The 19659-nt window shown below is 38.7% G+C and overlaps 1 protein-coding gene across 3 annotated transcripts in view; it reads left to right on the plus strand.

The window, feature by feature from the left end:
* The window catches only part of uxs1 (UDP-glucuronate decarboxylase 1), a 103431-nt gene that overhangs the window by 60333 nt on the left and 23439 nt on the right, over window positions 1-19659 (plus strand). For all 3 annotated transcript variants that reach the window (XM_059964372.1, XM_059964373.1, XM_059964374.1), the window contains 3 exons: window positions 12304-12347; window positions 13900-13960; window positions 14825-14882. In XM_059964372.1, coding sequence (XP_059820355.1) covers window positions 12304-12347; window positions 13900-13960; window positions 14825-14882 — 163 coding nt within the window. The remainder of the gene's footprint in view (window positions 1-12303; window positions 12348-13899; window positions 13961-14824; window positions 14883-19659) is intronic.

Genomic DNA, 19659 nt, shown 5'->3' on the forward strand with positions numbered 1-19659 from the left:
TGAACCCACAAACCTCACTAGTTTTGCTCTCTTTTTGCACTACTTATGTTTCTCATTATAATGTGAAAGCCCCTGGTTTCCTTGGCCTGCATAAGTCTAGGGAATACACCCTCCAGTCCCGCCAAATCCCTGTTTGTGTGAATGCTTCACCTTCCTCCATCGAATCATGCGCCCCAACAGTTGACTCCTACGACCAGTTCTCTCTCGCATCCTCTCTCTTCATCTCCCACCGATCAAAGACCCCAGCTCACACCAATGAGAGGCACACAAAAGACACCCGCTCTCCAGATTGGATAGCTCACATTCCAAAGCGCCCGTTATCTCTAATCATAACCCAAACACTACTTCTACAAAAAGCAGTGTTAGCAGTGAAACCTTTACCAGGGCATTACAGATGTATAGTCTTGCACTGTACTGCTGCCACAAAACAATACATTTCATGACATTTTAGTGATAATGAACCTAATTCTGGTGTAAAGCTTGATAATATCTTTTCCAGCAGAAGTGATTGAAACTTGAGTGATGCTGAAAGTTGTAAGTTTGATCAGTGGCTAAACTGTATTTAGTCAAGAACGCATGTTGAATCTCTCCTTTGGTAGAGACAAACTACATAATAAGCCAAGGGCAGTAGTGCCAATTCACCAACGCACCTACCATTGGTTGTGCTAACTTTATTAAATGGTATGGCGATATATGTTAAATCTGGGCAACCAGAGTGTATTAAATTATCATCCTGTCTTGAGCCTTGCAGACAGTAAGGGAGCCTTCAGGGTCAAGAGATGAACAGCTCTCGGAATATTCAAGATAGCTCTTGCTCTTTTCAGTATTTTGATATAACTGGTTTAGTTAATGTTTTGGTTGTGACTGTAAAAGTTATGGGCATTTTAGTGACGTTGGCCTTTTTTGATCAAGCCAGAAGTGGGTGGCAGGGATACGGACTATGCCATATTACAGTTTGAGCACCCCTTATCTGAAATGCTTGGTGTCAGAAGTGTTTTGTATTTTGGAATATTTGCTTCTTTATAATGAGATACCTTGGAGATGGGACCCAAGTCTAAATACAAAATCCATTTAAGTTAAAGTTTGATTATCATTCAACCATACATGATTTCCCACGAATGCAAGCAGGTGAAACAGCATTACTCTGCGGCCAAGGTGAAAAACACAGTAGCAATAGTCATACATAGCACATATATGAGAGTGTGAAACAGTCACACAAAAAAATATAGCCTGAGTCCCTGAGTGACATGTCCTGTAAATTGATGGTATGTGACATGTACAGCCTTTAATATATATACACCATAAAGGTAGTTTGATGTCATATTTTAATAATTTTGTGTATGAAAGAATAATGGTACATTGAATCATCAGAATGGTAAGTTACCACTATCTTGGCTGCCCAGGTGGACAGCCATTGGGTGTTTGGCATCTCCATCATTTCCAACTCTGAATTATGTGCTACTGGTAAGCAGTCTTTGTCTTACACTTGTTCGTCACATGTATATATGTTCAGCCTGTTAGATTTTCATTAGTGACTTCATGATTTTCATTTCTGCTTTGCCATCGGTGGATGCTTTATCACCATAAATCTATTTCTTTTTAAAAATACCTAATGCTGTGCTTTTTCTTAAATTTCTGCAATCAGCCTTCTAAATATTCACTATTACCTTCAATTTTTAATTTGTTGTGATAGGTCTTTGCTTGTTTCATGATCAGCATACCATTAAAGTGGTATATTTTCATTCCAATGCTGATGAATCCACCCTTTCAATACATAATTAAGATCTTAATTTTTCACTTATTTTTCAGTATTTTTCTCTTTTTCATTAACTTCTCTTCATTACATGTGAGGTCACTTCTTGGAACTCTCTGTTATGCGCAGAGATTTGGGCATCTCCTAGTACCTTCCTAATGCCTTGTGGAATTTTCTGTTTGTGAAGTCATGTCAGTGGTCAAAAAATTTTCGGATTTTAGAAGATTTTGGATTTTCAAACAAGTGGTGCTCAAACTATATTGCGGTACGGTATAACTGCTTATTTGTCCCTTGTTAAAGCAAGCCTAAACATTGCCAAAGCCAAGATCTTAAGTTCTTTAAAATCAGAGAAAATTATCTAGCCGAGCAGTAGAACTCAACCAAACAGTTCTAGTCCTAATTTTGTAACAATAAGCCATTGACAGAATAAATGAAGATACATTTATTTTGAGCTCCATTTCACTGTATGTTTCAATAAACATGTACATTAAATGAATCCAAGAAGTTAGGGCTTTACTCTCTGGAGAGGAGGAGGATGAGAGGAGACATGATAGAGGTGTACAAGATATTAAAAGGAATAGACAGAGTGGACAGCCAGCGCCTCTTCCCCAGGGCACCACTGCTCAATACAAGAGGACATGGCTTTAAGGTAAGGGGTGGAAAGTTCAAGGGCGATATTAGAGGAAGATTTTTTTACTCAGAGTGGTTGGTGCGTGGAATGCACTGTCTGAGTCAGTGGTGGAGGTAGATACACTAGTGAAATTTAAGAGACTACTAGACAGGTATACGGAGGAATTTAAGGTGGGGCGGGGTCATATGGGAGGCAGGGTTTAAGGGTCGGCACAACATTGTGGGCTGAAGAGCCTGTACTGTGCTGTATTGTTCTGTGTTGTAAGTATGCAGGCTTAAAGTTCAATTTGATTGCTTTCAGGTATTTGAAATTCAGTCATCGGTGCGAGAGCAAAATGGTATAACATCCTAGGATTGTTTTGAGTAGCTGTAAACATTTCATAAATATTTTAAAAGGATTCATATATATAAGCACATTTTATTAATGTTCATAACCTTGTAAATTGCTGGTGATGTTAATACAAACAAAGCCTCTGAATTAATAGGAAGTCATCAATGCCATCCTTGGAGTGTTGGTTTCTTTATCTCACCATATTCTAAATAAGCTTTTGGCTTGAACTTGATGAATGCCTAGTTCCTAATGAGCACATTGTTATGTCAGCATAAAGATAGAAAACACAGGAAAAACTTAGCTGATTGGGCCACATCATTGGGAAGAGAAATAGTGTTGTGGCAAAGGGTTTCATCCCAAGCCATTGGCTCTTTATTCCTTTCCATTGATGCTGCCTGACCTGCTGAGTTCCTCCAGCATTTTGTATGTTAATCTAAATTGTGATCAGGTTAAGTTTCTGAATTTTTATTTGTTCTGTCAGGTAAAATCAAGCTTGGCAGACATTGCAAAGGATTTGGCAATCTGTCCTGGACTTTATTACTATCACCCTAGAACATATTGAACTATTCTATCGCATAGTGTGCTTCAAATTGTTCAGTATATTGAAAAAATATGCTGAAATCTCACAGATATCTTGGTGTATGGGTATTATAGGAGATTGGGGAACACAGTGTCCACTCATTTAGATGATTAGAACAAAAATGAATTATTTTTATGAGAAACTTGATTCATTTTAATTTCATGCTCATTGGAGTGGAAAATTATTTACTGCATCCTCATGACTTGTCTGTAATCTTTAAGGTTTTTGGGTAGACCTTTAGATAATATCAACTCGTTTCAGGGAACTTGATCATCAGACCTTTGTGTCTCTGGGCTTTCTTTGTTCGTTCATCTTAGACTACTTGCACATGCTTCTTTATCCCAAATATAAAAAGAGTCATCAGAGTATCACAACAACTGGTTATGTAATTTTACTTAGAACTTGACATCACTCATCCAAATGTGTCAAACTTGTGCATGTGTTAATATGTGATAAGATACATCATATTAAGATTTTATATTCAATTTTGGCATCATTGTTGAGGTTAGTAATTACTAATCTTCCCCAAATATTCTTTAGAAGGTGGCGGTGAGCCGCCTTCTGGAACTGCTGCAATTCTTACGATAACAATACTCCCACATTGCTAATAGGGAGCTCCAAAATATCAACCTTGCAGTAGCAAAGCAGAAATATTTTTCTGTCATGATGATGAGGCACTTGGTGGCGATCTTTAAATTAATGTTCCCACTGTATGTCATAGACATGTAAAATGCCATCAAGAGTGGAATACTAATCAAGTGGATGGTTTGTCCTTGATGTTAGCTGTTGATGCTACTTATCCAGCCAAGTGGAGAATATTTAACTGCAATGCCCTGGCTCATATCTTTACTGTTACGCTGTAGGTATTTCATTTAGCAGCTCTGCTGTTCTGATTTCAGCTTGTTTGGGTTATTGTTGAAGTTGAGGGATGATATGGAATGTCATCCAATTAGCAGGAGGTTTTCTTGGTCAGGGATAATAAGGTTGGGCTTGAGGTTTTCTTTTGTTCGAGAGGAGATGAAGAGAGAGGACACTGGGGAGAACCGGTCCTAGTATACAATCGGTGGGAGACCTGTTTATTTGAGATGGATTGCGTGCGAAGTCTAGAAGGTGTTGTGTGTTTTCACATGGACCGCAGATCCAGCACGAGTGACAGTGAAGTTCAAGATGGACCCTTTTTGTTATTCTTTACTAACCCTTCAGTTAAGATTCATAAATATAATTCCTTTAATTGTATGCAGTGTACTGTCTGTTATTTTGTGGCATTAATTTGTAACAGGGTAGCAAATGAAACAACATTCACACAAGCTGAGGTTTGGGATAAAATCAAGCATGCCTCAATCTCATGAGTTTGGAGGGGCCACAAGTTGTCTTCCCTAGACTTACACACCCAAGGAAACCAGTGTGTTTCATAACCAAACTCCTGACTTGCCATTTGTAGAAAATCGTTCTGTAGTTAGGAGGTAAATTACCATGCTGCATGGGCATTAGGTTCTTTTTAGCCTATTCAGTATATTTTAAATGTGTGCTATTTCCTGCTAGAAATAGCAGCTGACTAAAGAGGCACCTGTGACCTTCATGATTGATGGGATCTTTCCTTCGGTGAACGGTGAATTTCAATCAAAGCAAGTGCTGTCAGAGAATGAAAGAGGGGGAGCAAAACAGGGGTAAAGCATGAAAATAAATATTAACTTTTAATTTTGAAGTTTAAAGAATGATTGAAAATTAGTTTAAATAGTTAATGTTTTTGTGCCAGAGAGATTGATTTGCATTGTGATAAGAAGGATATTTTTGTTAGTGATTATAAGCCCTTGTTTTTTGTGGCATGATTAATAGGCAATGAAAGTGCAAGTCCAGTCATTTTTTTAAATAAGTATTAGGAAGATTGGCAATAATAAACATTTGTGGAAAGAATGAGCAGAGCAGCATAAATTAGTCAACTAGTTTGAAAGATCTGTAGCTGCTATATCTCATCCCTTCAAAATGCCAACCAGTTTGAACATTTATATGGCTTAATGTTTTAAACTAGGCATTTTTTTTTCCAGCAAGATGTAGTTAGTCATTCTCAAATATTCATAGGGAGGTTGCATTTTGGGTACAAATGCCTAACAAGTATAATACATTGTCTTGAGTTTTCGTTCATCAAGGGATGAGAGCTTGGCAGGCTAAAACAGCACTTAATTGCCAAATCCTAATCACGCTTCATGGTTTTCTATTATCATGTACTATGATACAGTGGAAAGCTTGTCTTGCATACTGTTCATACAGATGAAATCATTGCACAATGCATTGAGAGAAAACGAATAAAACAATAACAATCCAGAAAGGACAATTGGACCATATGACATATGAGCAGAGTTAGACCATTCGACCCGTCAAGTCTGCTTTGTCATTTGATCATGGCTAATTTATTATCTTTCTCAATGCCATTCATCTGTCTTTACCCCCATCCTTAGATGCCCTTACTAATCAATAACCTGTTAATCTCCTCTTTAAATATACCCAATGACTTGCCCTCCACATCTGTCTGTGGCAACGAATTCCACAGATTTGCCACTGTTTAGCTAAAGAAATAATGAATCAAATGTTAAAGCTACAGAGAAAGTGCAGTGCAGGTGAATAATAAAATGCAAAATCATAATGAGGTAGATTGAGGTCAAGACCATCTTATTGTACAAGGTGGCAAGCTGTCACCTTGAACTGTTGCAATTCTTGAAGTGTGTGTATATCCAGAATAGTCTTAAGTTCTAAGATTTTGTCTCAGCAACGGTGATATTTCCAAGTCAGGATGGCATGTGGCCATGCTTTTACTGCTCCTGTCCAACGAGCTGTTAGAGATTGTAGCTTCTGAAGATGCTGTCCAAGGAATATTGGTGTTTTGTTGTGGCAGCGTTGGTATAACCTGCTGCTACTGTGCATTGCTGGTGAAGTAAATGAATGGTTGGTGATGGGATGCCTAACAAACAGGCTCCTATGTTTTCTATGGTACCTAGCTTCTTGAGTGTTGTTGAAACTGCACTCGTGCAGGCACATGGAGAATCCATTATACACCTGATTTGAGCTTGGGAGATGGTGGACAGGCTTTGTAATTAAGGAGGTGAGTTATTTGTCACAGGATTTTTGTTTAGACTCTGACCTGTGTTGTTGTTGTTTTTTTTTGCAGTCATATTGTGTAACCAGGATAATGTTAGTGGGGAATTTGGAAATGCCATTGAATGTCATGGAGTGATAGCTAGATTTTACCTTATTGGATATTTCTAAGCCTGGCCCTTCTGTAATCTGAATGTTACTCATAACCTATCAGGCCAGGCATGGATATTGTCCAGGTCTTGCTGAATTTGTTAGGGGACTGCATTACCTGAGGAGTTGCAAATAATAGTGAATATTCTGCATGTATCAATGAATCCTTATTTCTGATCTTTTGATCGAAGAAGCAGCTGCAGATAGCTGAGTCTAGGACACAACTCAGAGGAATTTCTGCAGAAGTGTCCTGTGGCTGAGATGATTGTCCACCAACCACCATATGCCTTGGTAACATAGCGGTTAGCATAGCATAGCACTACTACAGCTCAGTCTGTTGGAGTTTGCAGTTCAATTTCTATGTTATTTGTAAGGAGTCCTTACTTCCTGCACATGGAATGCGTGTGTTTTCTCCGGGTGCTCTGGTTTAGCCAGAGCTCCTTGATGCCATTCTTACTCAAATGCAGCCTTGAAATTCCTGAATATAAATTGTATGTAAAAGGTCTAATAGCCAATTATTTCTGACAGTGTCCTAGAAAAATCTATGTTTGTTTTGTTAAAACATTGTGATATCCAATTAAACATCGGCATTACAATAAACTTTGAATTCCCAATTTTCAAACTAAATAACAGAAATACTAAGAAAAATGAAAATATTTAAATGTATAGCTTAATTGAGAGATTGATTTAAGGGCATTAGTTGTTTTGCTATCAGTTACTTTTTTCACAATTACCATTTTTAAAAAAGCTGTTGATTTGCTCACTGAAAGCTTTTTTGTTTATTTGTAATATATTTTCAGCATTTTGTATGTGTTGATGTATTCTTTTATTTGAAAAACTGAATAGGTCAGTTAGTATCTGTGGAAATTAATAAACAGTCATGATGAAGGGTCTTGGCCTAAAACACCAATAGTTTATCCTTTTTCTTAGAAGCTGCTAGATCAGCTGAGTTTTTCCAGCATCTTGTATGTGTTGATGTATTCCTTACATTTGCACAAATATAAAGCCACTAACCATTTTGTTTTCTAGTAAAGGTTTCTGGTAATAACTTCTGGGTGTTGAAGCACTTCAATAGGTTTCAATAGGTATATTTAATGTCAGAGAAACATAGAAAACCTACAGCACAATACAGACCCTTCAGCCCACAAAGCTACACTGACCTTAGAAGTTACCTAGGGTTACCCATAGCCCTCTGATTTTCTGAGCTCTGTGTACCTGTCCAGTAGTATCTTAAAAGACCCTATCAAATCCGCCTCCACCACCGTTGCCAGCAGCCCTTTCCATGCACTCACCACTCTGCGTAAAAAGATTTACCCCTGACATCTCCTCTGCATCTTAAAACTGTGCTCTCTCGTGCTAGCCACTCCAGCCCTGGGAAAAACCCTCTGACTATCCACACGATCTGTCTCATCATCTCATACACCTCTATCAGGACACCTCTCATCCTCTGTCACTCCAAGGAGAAAAGGCTGAGTTCACTCAACCTTTCCTCATAAGGCATGCTCCCCAATCCAGGTAACATTGTTGTAAATCTCCTCTGCACCCTTTCTATGGTTTCCACATCCTTCCTATAGTGAGGTGACCGGAACTGAGCACAGTACTCCAAGTGGAGTCTGACCAGGGTTCTATATAGCTGCAACATTATAGCTTAGCTCCTAAACTCAGTGCCATGATTGATGAAGGACAGTGCACCATATGCTTTCTTAACCACAGAGTCAACCTGTGCAGCAGCTTTGAGTGTCCTATGGACTCAGATCCCAAGATCTCTCTGATTCTCCATACAGCCAAGAGTCTTACCATTAATACTATATTCTGCCATCATATTTGACCTACCAAAATGAACCACCTCACACTTACCTGAGTTGGACTCCATCTGCCACTCCTCAGCCCAGTTTTGCATCCTATCAATGTCCCGCTGTAACCTCTGACAGCCCTCCACACTATCTCCAACACTCCCAACCTTTGTGTCATCAGCAAATTTACTAACCCATCCCTCCACTTCCTCATCCAGGTCATTTATAAAAATCACGAATGGCAGGTTTCCAAAACAGATCCCTGAGGCAAACCACTGGTGACTGACGTCCATGCAGAATATGATCCGTCTACAACCACTCTTTGCCTTCTGTGGGCAAGCCAGTTCCAGATCCACAAAGTAATGTCCCCTTGGATCTTATGCCTCCTTACTTTCACAATAAACTTTGCATAGGGTACCTTCTCAAATGCCTTGCTGAAATCCATATACACTACATCTACTGCTCTACCTTCATCAGTGTGCTTAGTCACATCCTCAAAAAATTCAATCAGGCTCGTATGGCATGACCTGCCCTTGACAAAGCCATGCTGACTGTTGCTAATCATATTATGCCTCTCCAAATGTTCATAAATCCTGCCTCTCAGGATCTTCTCCATTAACTTACCAATCACTGAAATAAAACTCACTGGCCTATAATTTCCTAGGCTATCCCTACTCCCTTTCTTGAACAAGGGAACAACATCCACAACCCTCCAATCCTCCGGAACCTCTCCCATCCCCATTGACGATGCAAAGATCATTGCCAGAGGCTCAACAATGTATACAAAATACATCCTGAAATTCTTCTTTGTAAACATCCAGGAAAACAGAGGTGTGCCCCAAAGAATGAATGACAGTTAAATGTTGGAACCCCAAAGCCCCACCCAGCTCCCCCTCCCATGCACAAGTAGCAGCAAAGCAATAATCCCCCCTCCCCCACCAGCATAAAAAAACTTCATTGCCCCCCACTGAGCATTCAAGCATGCAGCAAAGCATCAATAAAGACACAGACTTGCAGTACCCCAAAGACTACTCATTCACCCGGTATTCGACGTATCACAGTCTCTCTCTCTCTCTCTCTCTCTCTCTCTCTCTCTCTCTCTCTCTCCCCCCCTCTCTCTCTCTCTCTCCCCCTCTCCCTCTCCCTCTCCCCCTCTCCCTCTCCCTCTCCCTCTCCCTCTCCCTCTCCCTCTCCCTCTCCCTCTCCCCCTCCCCCTCCCTCCCCTCGTTTCACAGTGAGGGGGGAGACATAACAAAACAACTTGCTTATTTATGGTCTTAAAAGTCTGTTGCGTCGCTTATTCTGAGCTCTGTACCCAAAGAACTTGGGTCTCTGGGAACACAACCAGCAGCCAGCTCACTGCTTTCAATCTACCATCTCCCATGACTAAACAGTTTTCCGCGCCAGTACTGACTTCGAGTCACGAATTCCCGGAATCCTGAAGGCGTGCTAGTCTTCTAGGCCACGCCTTGGCATATTGAATAGCAGCCAGTCGTGAGACCCTGAGAGTGGATCCCATTTCCGTGAAGAACCGAAGACAACGTGTAACTCCAGGTCAGGGTCTTCAAAAGAACCCTGAAAGGGAAACATAGGAATATTAAAGAAAAGATATTAAAGCACTTGATTAGAATGTCAACATTCCTTTAATCTATTTGTGAATTTATGTGAAACTGTCTATTAATTTAAAAGATCTTACACCACTTACTGTCATTTAAAAAAATGAAGATCTTTTCTTATTTAGTTCAAAGTAAATGACCTCATTTGATCACATTGAATTCCATTAGACAAAGTTTTACATGTTTATTTAATTGAGCTTGTCCATCTGCAGCATTCACCACCCATTTTGTAGCAATGTAATGTCGGTTGGAACCATTGATGTAGTCATTATTCCAGTTTCCAGATTATTAAATAGAGAAAAATAGAAGTCCCATTAATCTTGCTTACATCCTGAATAATTTCCAACCCAAGTCAGAATTTAAAAATTTCAATCCATGCTCATAATTTGTCAGAAATCAGACATTGTGGTTTTCCATATTACAGAGAATTATTAAATAAAAGGTGGGTTACATTGGTTGATATGGGAACAAAATGGCAAAAATTGAGGATTATCAAAAGTATGAAGAGAATAGTTAAATTTGCATCAAAGTTATTTAAACGATCAATGTGCTAAAATAGAGATTAGAAGTTCAGAAGAAATTCTGGTAAGTTTTTGAAGCCAAAGGCAGAGGGGTACAGCAAAAAAAGTTCAAAACAAGAGTTTGATGTTTCCTAGAGCAAGCACGGAGGAGATGTATTTAACGCTGGCCTTTGTATTGTACTTCCCTGACTCACCTATCTCTTTCGTAACATAAGATAAAGTTGAACACTTTACAAATAACCAGATGTATCTAGAATGCAATTAATTACAGAAGTTTAAATTTTTTTTAAAGCTTGTACATCCATGTTTACAGGTGGCACTAGTTAATGTTCATTGAAAAATATTTGCTCTTATTCCCGCCTTTTAAATCTTTATTCTAGTAGTTGGTTTACATATTTGTTTAAAATTACTTTGTAATGTTTTGTGTAGTTAAATAATTGACTACTTTCCAGAAGTCCCATTTATTCATTTAGTTTATTCTTGAAGAAATAGCCTTGATGAATTTTTACATGGACTAGATATCTCTTTTATTTAAATGTAACAATTGACTGAATAGAACTGCAATGTTCAGTAAATCCAGTAGAAAAGAATGTACCAAACACCTGCCATCCAGTATATAGAAACATAAAATATTTCCCAGTTTTGCTTCTGAAAGACCATGAGGTCAAAGTGCACGTATGTCACCATATACAACCCTGAGATTTGTTGACCATGGATGTTGCGTTCTAGCTGTCTACATGATACATAAGCCAGAATGTCCCTATGGAGAGCAGCTGTTGCTCATGTAGTAAACACGAGGAAGTCTGCAGACGCTAGATAGCACATTTCGCCTCTCCACAGCAGCTGATGAAAGCAAAGGAACAGCAGAGATGAATGCAGTTTGGCACCAGCTGTGTTGCAGGATTTGCCATTCAGCATTGAATCAAGGAAACTTTTTTTTAAAAAAAAACACCCACACCCATCACTTTTTAGTTAGAGTGCCCCCACCTACCCCAACATCCTTGGTTTCCTAACTAATGGAAACATTCACTTCTATCTAACCAAGCATTGTTCCTCAATATTTGGGAAATTACCTGGGAAATTGGGAAATTAACTTGGATAAATTACCTCTTAACATTTGAATTTTCAGAGAAGGCCAATTGGTGTATTCTCTCCTTGGCATTTAGCTCTTGGAGCCTAGGTTATCATTCTGGTAAAACTGCTTTGCTTATCTAAGGCTTATTTGTTCTCCTAAGATGCGTTGGCTCATTATGCTTCAGTAGTCCTTTTCTAACCACAATTTAACTTCTCCTTTGCATTCTATTGCCCTGTTGATTATTGCCTGTACCCCTCATGAATTTAACATGGATGAGCTTTTGTTTATTTAAACCAAATATTAATAATTATGATATATCCTTTTAACTTCCAATGTGGATGACCTTTCATTTGAATACTTCGGAAAAAACATTTGCCACAATTTTTCCATTTCACTCTTTAAAATATATCTCTTCCATCTATGCTGCTTTCTGTGCAACTTTTGTGACACTGGTGAACGCTGATAGTTGCCCTTCCTTCTGTCCTGTCCTCCAAACAGTTTTTTTAAAAAGTGCATTAGTACAGCTTGATAGATTCAGCTGATGTCCATTAATGCTTTATCCAGCTGCCTATTAAATGGAATCTGAAATTTCAGTCATAGACAGTCATATTTTTATATAGCAAGAAAGCTCTTAGAATAAGATGGATTTTAAAATGTAACTCGGTGTTAGAATGCCTTCAATTTATAAACTACTATGTGTGTTTGGTTTTATTTTTTAAGTAAATTTGTAGGCAATAGGATTTTTTTCATGTTATTGTTCACAGGTTTATGGTTCAGGCTCTCAGACTAGATCTTTCCAGTATGTGAGGTAAGCTATGTTTCATGTATAACATGTCCTTATTTTGATAGATAAATGAGTTTAATTTATCAAACACTTATGCATATTAAATTTGCATTTATTAGAATAATAAAACTCACACTTGGGTCAAGAAAGGTCAAAAGAAAGAGTTTGGAAGAATAATTAACATGGGGGGAAAAGTGGGAACTTCTATACGCATGAGATTATCACAGTGAAGTGGAGATTGGGACTTGAGACAGAGTTGTGTTTGAGGTGGGAGTCATCCTTGTGTGAGGAGATTTGTGGAAGCATGCCATTCATGTTCTTTGTCAGTGAAAATGGAAACAAGTACACTCCTCAAGTTTCATACTTTGGTGTGAGGGCAAGTTCAAGTCTTGATACTAACATGGCTGGGAAAGGCCCACCAATTCTTCAAAAGAAATGCCCAGGGCCAATTAATTGCAGGAAAATACTGCAGCTCCTGTGACAACAGGTTTTCATTATAAATTAATCAGGAGCAAATAATGAAGTGCTCTGGTGTCAGATGGTAACAGTATTAAGGTTGTGAACAAGATATTTTTTTCCTATAAGCTTTGCAGTTTCTTTACCATAACATTTTGATCTCCTTAAAGATCAACAAAGTTAGTTAAGATTCTGTTTGAAGCTGTTGTTTAACGTTGTTCAGGGTTATGCTCATACTGACTGCTTGCACACAACCATCAGAACCTTGAGTTCTCTCAATTTTACATATAATAAATGGATTAACATAATGTAAGACTTGACATCTTTTTACGATATTGTCATACTTCACTTTTTCTCAATAAATTGTTATTGGGCATAAATATTATAATTTGCCAAAGAGTTATTTGTTGGAATTTTGCAGTCTTCATACTTTGCCGAAAGCTGGGTTTGAGCTTAATTTATTTTATATTAAATGTGAGGTACATTTGATTGTATATTTTTAGAACAAAATGATGTGCATTTGAGCTATAATAGTGAATAATTATTAAGTAAAATGATTTAATGGAATTTAAACAACCTATTCCCTTGCTAGCTTTTAATAGATCAGAGATATATTTATTGTATATGTAATTAGCAGATTCTTTGTGGCACTGTTCATGAGTCAGAACTTAGTGCATTAATTTTATTGATACCAATTGAGAGCTGTTATAGAAAGTAAGAGTGGCCATTAACAGGAAGAACATTACTAAAGGCAATGTTTTTTGAGTCAGATTTATTATCACTGGCTTATATGACGTAATATTGCAAATTTGAAAATTCCACCCAATTTATTAAAACCCAAAATGTTCTATGAAATATTAACCATAAATATATTTAGCACTTATATGAATATTAAATTACCTTTCCTATATTAAGTTAAATAAGGATTGAAACTTGAATGTCAGAAAATTTTGTTTATGTTGAGTTAAAAAGTTATAAAAGCTGTTAAATTGTCCAGTGTTATCTAATTTTATTTCAAATTATAATGTTCTCATTTTCACTTTAACTACATGTTTAGATTGTTGATAAGCCACATGAAAATGCAACAAATTTCATTTTAATATTTAAAATTTATTTATAGTGACCTTGTGAATGGATTAGTGGTTTTGATGAACAGCAATGTCAGCAGTCCTGTTAATGTGGTATGTAAAATTTCAGTAAATCATAGTCCAAGTGTTCATTTGAAATCATGGATTTGACAGTGCTATAACAAAAACTGGATAAATCCTATGATAATTTTGTCATCCTAAATGTTAAAAACTTGTGTTCCTAATTGTATTCTATCAGCAAATAATAATGTAACCTACCAACTTGCAGCAGAGGGACATAAAGATGCAGTTGCTCAGTTCTTTAAAGGGACAAATTCACTAATCTGTATGTCTTTTACAAAGTATATGCTCTAAAATTTTATACATGCTGTTCAAGTGCAGAATACACAGGAAAAGGAAAGATTACCAAGATTAAGCTGTATTTGATATGCAGTAGGGTTTTCATATGTTTATTTTGGGACAATGACAAAATTTAAGGAGAGGATGCAACACAACATTAGAAACTTGTATAAGGAGAGACTGGAAATGTGACAGAGACACCTCTGAATTAGGCTTGGGGTTTAAGGATGAATTAGATTTGATGTTCATACAAATAGAAAAGTGGCACTTGGCCTACTTTATCCCAACCAATATCTGAATAGGGAGTTGAAACCATTACAGGGAATTGTGTTTGGCAGTGGACAAAACTGACAAGTTGGCACTGCGAGTCCATTGCACATTTTGTTTTTCAAATAAGCATTTAATTTTATGCATATTATTCTACTGTGAGTAGCACCATTTAATTCATGTGCATGTATGTGGCAAATGATTCAGCATAGATTGTTCTAATAATACGTAAAGTATTTTTGTAATTTAATTAAAGTGTATATTGCTATTAAATTCAGTCATAGCATGTTTGCAGATAAAGTTGTTTAAGTTGGCAGTTGTCTTCAAATGCAAACTGTTTTATTTTCACAGGGAAACCCAGAAGAACACACCATTCTGGAATTTGCCAAATTAATTCGGAGCCTTGTTGGTAATTTCATTCTGCTTATTTGGGGATCTGGTGAGGGAAGGAATGTCATTCCAGGGGAATGAACCATTTGGTCCATCTAATCAACTACAGTCTTTTGGCTAATAATATAACGTACTTTATCTTCTAATCCTTGCAATCAGGCTGTGCATATACTGAGTTTTCAGAAACTACAATGAATGCTTTCAGAATTTTCTCATCTATTTTCTTTGGAATTATAAGGCTCCAAAGCCATCTTGATCGTTCAATGCCCATTGAATATCTATAGGTTTTTCTGCCACTAATTACTTGTCTTTAGCCATTAATTTTAGCCTTTTTCTTAATTTTCATTTAAATATTTTCTTGTCCTTTTTTTAATGTCACAGTTTTTTCATTTTGTCTTTACCACCACCAGACATGTTCAGCTTGTGGTGGTAGGTTCTCTGGGACAAATCTTACTTCAGGGAAAGTTCAACCAGGCTTTGCATGTTCCTGTAGGCAGCGCTCAGCTGAAGTCAACCTGTTCTGGATTTGTCAATGGATCCATCAAATGTCCCAATAGAAGATTTATCTCATTTAATAGGGTGCCTTAAAATGCAAGATTTTCCAAAGGAATACTTTGGGGAGAAACAACCTATATCTGTATCCATTGGATATTTGGATAAACATTTAAATTTGAGGATATTCAAAATACTGCAGAGAGACCAGGCTGGTAAGCAGAGAATTGACACATATATTGGAACAAAAGGCCATCTGTATAGTGCACATTGGCTTCTCTAGTATTACTTCATGATTAATAGGAGAATAATATTAACATTTTCTGTATTTCTCTGCCTTTGTGAGCTTTTTGCTGAGGCTTGTAGCTGATGAAATTTTACCCTTTAGGACTCTTGGCTGCAATGGAAAACTATGACCACTGTCATCTTTATTAGTTTGGATTTGGTTCTATGTCCCTGATGGATTAAGATTTGTACTATTCAGGTCTTTAAGCAATTGGAAATTTTGTTTCATGACTGGTGATTTACCAAGATAGTGTGAGTAGGGCAGAAATTTAATTCCTTTACAGAATGTTTTAATGTATCTTTCAAATGGCTGCAAATTTTACTGCCTTATTCTTATCTAAAACAAAGCCAGAGACACCTGCAGTGATGTCACTTCCAATCCCGCACTGGTGTCTCTGGATTCTTTTAAGGACTGATCTTTAGCTGCTTCTGATTTCTCATCTGCATCCTACAGCATAATTCAAAAATATCAGATTCCATACAAACACTGACTAAGTACAGCTCTACCTTAGCATCACTTCTCTTCACCATCTATAACTGTATTTTGTCAGGCATCCAGTATCAGAAGAGCAGTATTATTTAATAATTAAATATCGGGGGGAAATTGAAGGCCATTATCTTCAATCCCATCAGTTACTGTCTACATTTATCTGAAACACAATTAGTTTTTCAGTTGTAGAGTGAAGTTATGCTTTTGCCTCCATGATCTCTCAATCACCAAAATACCCCTCTCTCAGCAATACTTTCATTCTGTCTGGACAGGATTCCAGTATTCTGCTGGCTGGCATTCTTTCCTCCAGAAACTTGAGCTCCTCTTATTTTTTTCACTTGTGCATCTGCCATTCACCTGTCTGATAGTCCCTAAAACATGAGATTCTCGCCCAGAGGTCAAATCATGCTTTGTACGCACAACCCATGTCTCTTTAACTCTGTTTTTGTTGTCCTCCTTTAATTCTAACCTATTGCACCTTCCTAGTTAATATCACCTCATCTGTAGGTGCTTGAATACCCTCCTCCTCCCCCCTCCTTTTTGTATATTAAAAAAAAGACATATCATCTCACTGTTTTTGGACACAAAAAGTAATTGCAAAAAATTGTGAATGAGACGGCTGGTGAGAATGTAAATTAATCCAGAAATTTGAACTTAGAGGTGTCGATAACTCATGAATTCACTCTATTCAAAAGCTATCACTTAATCAAGTTTTACTTTGTATGTCACCTTTTATCTGATACCACTCTTGTCAAGCATCATAGGGAATTTTGCAGTGCTAAGAACTTCCAAGTGCGAATGTTGATAAGCTATCAATGCCACTGCAAATATTATTTTGACTGTAGATTCAGAGTGGTATATGTAAACCAGCCCTTTAGCCTATCAAGTCCATGCCAACCAATACCCCACATATTTTCACTAATCCTCTACATTATTCCTTTTTTTATCTCCCATATTCTCATCATTACTCTCCCACTCACTTACAGCTAGGTGCACTTTACAGTGGTCACATGTCTTTAGGAACTAGAGAAAGCCCACACGGTTGCAGAGAAAATGTGCAAACTCCACACAGGTAGTACATGATGTCAGATTGAAACCAGATCTCTGCTGTTGTGAAGTAGCTGTACAGCTGTGTTTCCCTATATATTTTTTATGAGATATGCAAATCATAAGTTGATTTCACCACTGGTGCCAGCAAAGTAAAAGTTCCTCAGCACTAATTAAAATGAATCAAAGTACCTCGCTCTCAAGGAACTGTACGAGACCATCAGCACGCTGGAGGCTGCACACCCAGAGGCTGCCTTCATTATCGCCAGTGATTTTAATCGAGTGTCACTAACAAAGGTCTCTCCAAAGTTTTATCAGCACATCCAGGTGAGCACTCGTGTAGATAACACACTTGATCACTGCTACACTGTCTTCTGCAACACTTACAAAGCTCTCCTTCGCCCAGCTTTTGGAAAATCAAATCACTCTTCAATCCTGCTTCTGCTGACGTACAGGCAGAATCTGAAACAAGAGGGGGCCATAGTTAAAACTGTCCACTGTTGGTCCAACCATTCGGCCTCCATGCTGCAGGACTGCTTCAGTGATGTCGACTGGAAGGTCTTCCATGGTGAGAATGTCTCCAAGTTCACTGATGGAGTCACGTGCTTCATCCAGAAGTACATCGACGACATTGACCCCAGAAGTCAATCAGGGTCTTCCCAAACCAGAAACCCTGGATCAGTAGTTCCATGCAAGCAGCACTTACAGCGTGACATTGAGCTTACATCACTGACGAACAACTAGAGCTCAAAAAAACCTGCTATGATCTGCACAAAGCTATTAAGGCTGTGAAACAACAAAATAGGGAAATTTGAGTCAAGATTCACAACAAACAGCACACACGACTTGTGGCAAGGGCTGCATACCATCGCAGACTTCAAAGCCAAATGTTGTGCCGTCAGCATCGCGGCCCTCCCTCCCAGATGAGCTCAATCGCTTGTATGCTGGATTCACTGTCGCTAACTCCGCGCCTCCGAGGAAAGCCACCACTACAACCTGCAACCTGGTCATCTCTGAGGCTGAGGTACGCAGATGTTTCCACCGAGTGGACAGTCTCAGGGCTGCAGGATTGGACGACGTCCCAGGGTGAGTACTTAGGATGTGCGCAGCACAACTGGCAGGTGTGGTTACTGACATTTTTAATCTCTTCCTCTCCCAGTGTAGAGTGCCCTTCTGCTTCAAATTATCCACCACTGTCGCTGTACCAAAAAAGACCAAGGTAACATACCTGAATGACTGGTGTCTTGTCGCACTCACCTCAAGAATAAGCAAATGCTTTGAGAGGCTGATGAAGCATTACATCTGCAGCTTGCTACCACCCAAACTGGACCCCCTACAATTTTCCTACCAACACAACCGGTCCACAGATGACACAATAGCCTCTGCTCTACATACTGTCCTCACACATCTGAAGAAGAAGGATGCTTATGTGAGAATGCTGTTCTTGGACTACTGTTCAGCATTCAACACTGTAGTTCTGAGACCTGGCCTTAACCCTGCCTTGTGCAGCTGGATCCTGGACTTACTGTCAGATCGCCAGCAGGTTGTAAGAGTCGGCTCCCTCACCTCCAACCCTCTGACTCTCAACACAGGAGCCCCTCAGGGCTATGTACTGAGTCCCCTCATTTGCTCCCTGTATACCCATGACTATATCACCACCCACAGCTCCAGTCTGCTAATTAAATTTGCCCCAATGACACTACATTGATTGGCCTTATCTCAAACAATAACGATGTGGCCTACAGGGAAGAAGTAATTTCTCTGACACAGTGGTGTCAAGAAAAAACCTCCCTCAGTGTTGCAAAAACAAAGGAACTGGTTGTAGATTACAGGAGGAATGGAGATAGGCTAACCCCTATTGACATCAATGGATCTAAGGTTGAGAGGGTAAACAGCTTCAAGTTCCTTGGCATCCACATCACCGAGGACCTCACGTGGTCTGTACACACCAGCTGTGTGGTGAAAAAGGCACAACAGTGCCTCTTTCACTACAGGCGGTTGAGGAAGTTTGGTCTGGGCCCCCATATCCTAGGAACTTTCTACAGGGGCACAACTGAGAATATCCTAACTGGCTGCATCACTGCCTGGTATGGGAACTGTTCCTCCCTTAATCACAGGATTCTGCAGAGAGTGGTGCGGACAGCGCAGCACCACTGTGGTTGTGAACTTCCCATAATTCAGGACATTTACAAGGACAGGTATGTAAAAAGAGCCCGAAGGATCATTGGGGACCCAAGCCATCCCAACCACAATCTATTCCAGCTGCTACTATCTGGAAAATGGTACCACAGCATAAAAGCCAGGACCAGCAGGATCCGGAATAGCTTCTCCACCAGGCCATCAAACTGATGAACTCATGCTGATTTGAGTGTACTCTATATTACATTGACTGTTCTATTTATTATAAATTACAATGATTGCACATTTAGATGGAGATGTAACTTTTACTCCTTGTATGTGAAGGATGTAAGAAATAAAGTCA

The sequence above is a fragment of the Hypanus sabinus genome, chromosome 3 (genome assembly GCF_030144855.1).
Source record: "Hypanus sabinus isolate sHypSab1 chromosome 3, sHypSab1.hap1, whole genome shotgun sequence".
Taxonomy (NCBI): Eukaryota; Metazoa; Chordata; class Chondrichthyes; order Myliobatiformes; family Dasyatidae; genus Hypanus; species Hypanus sabinus.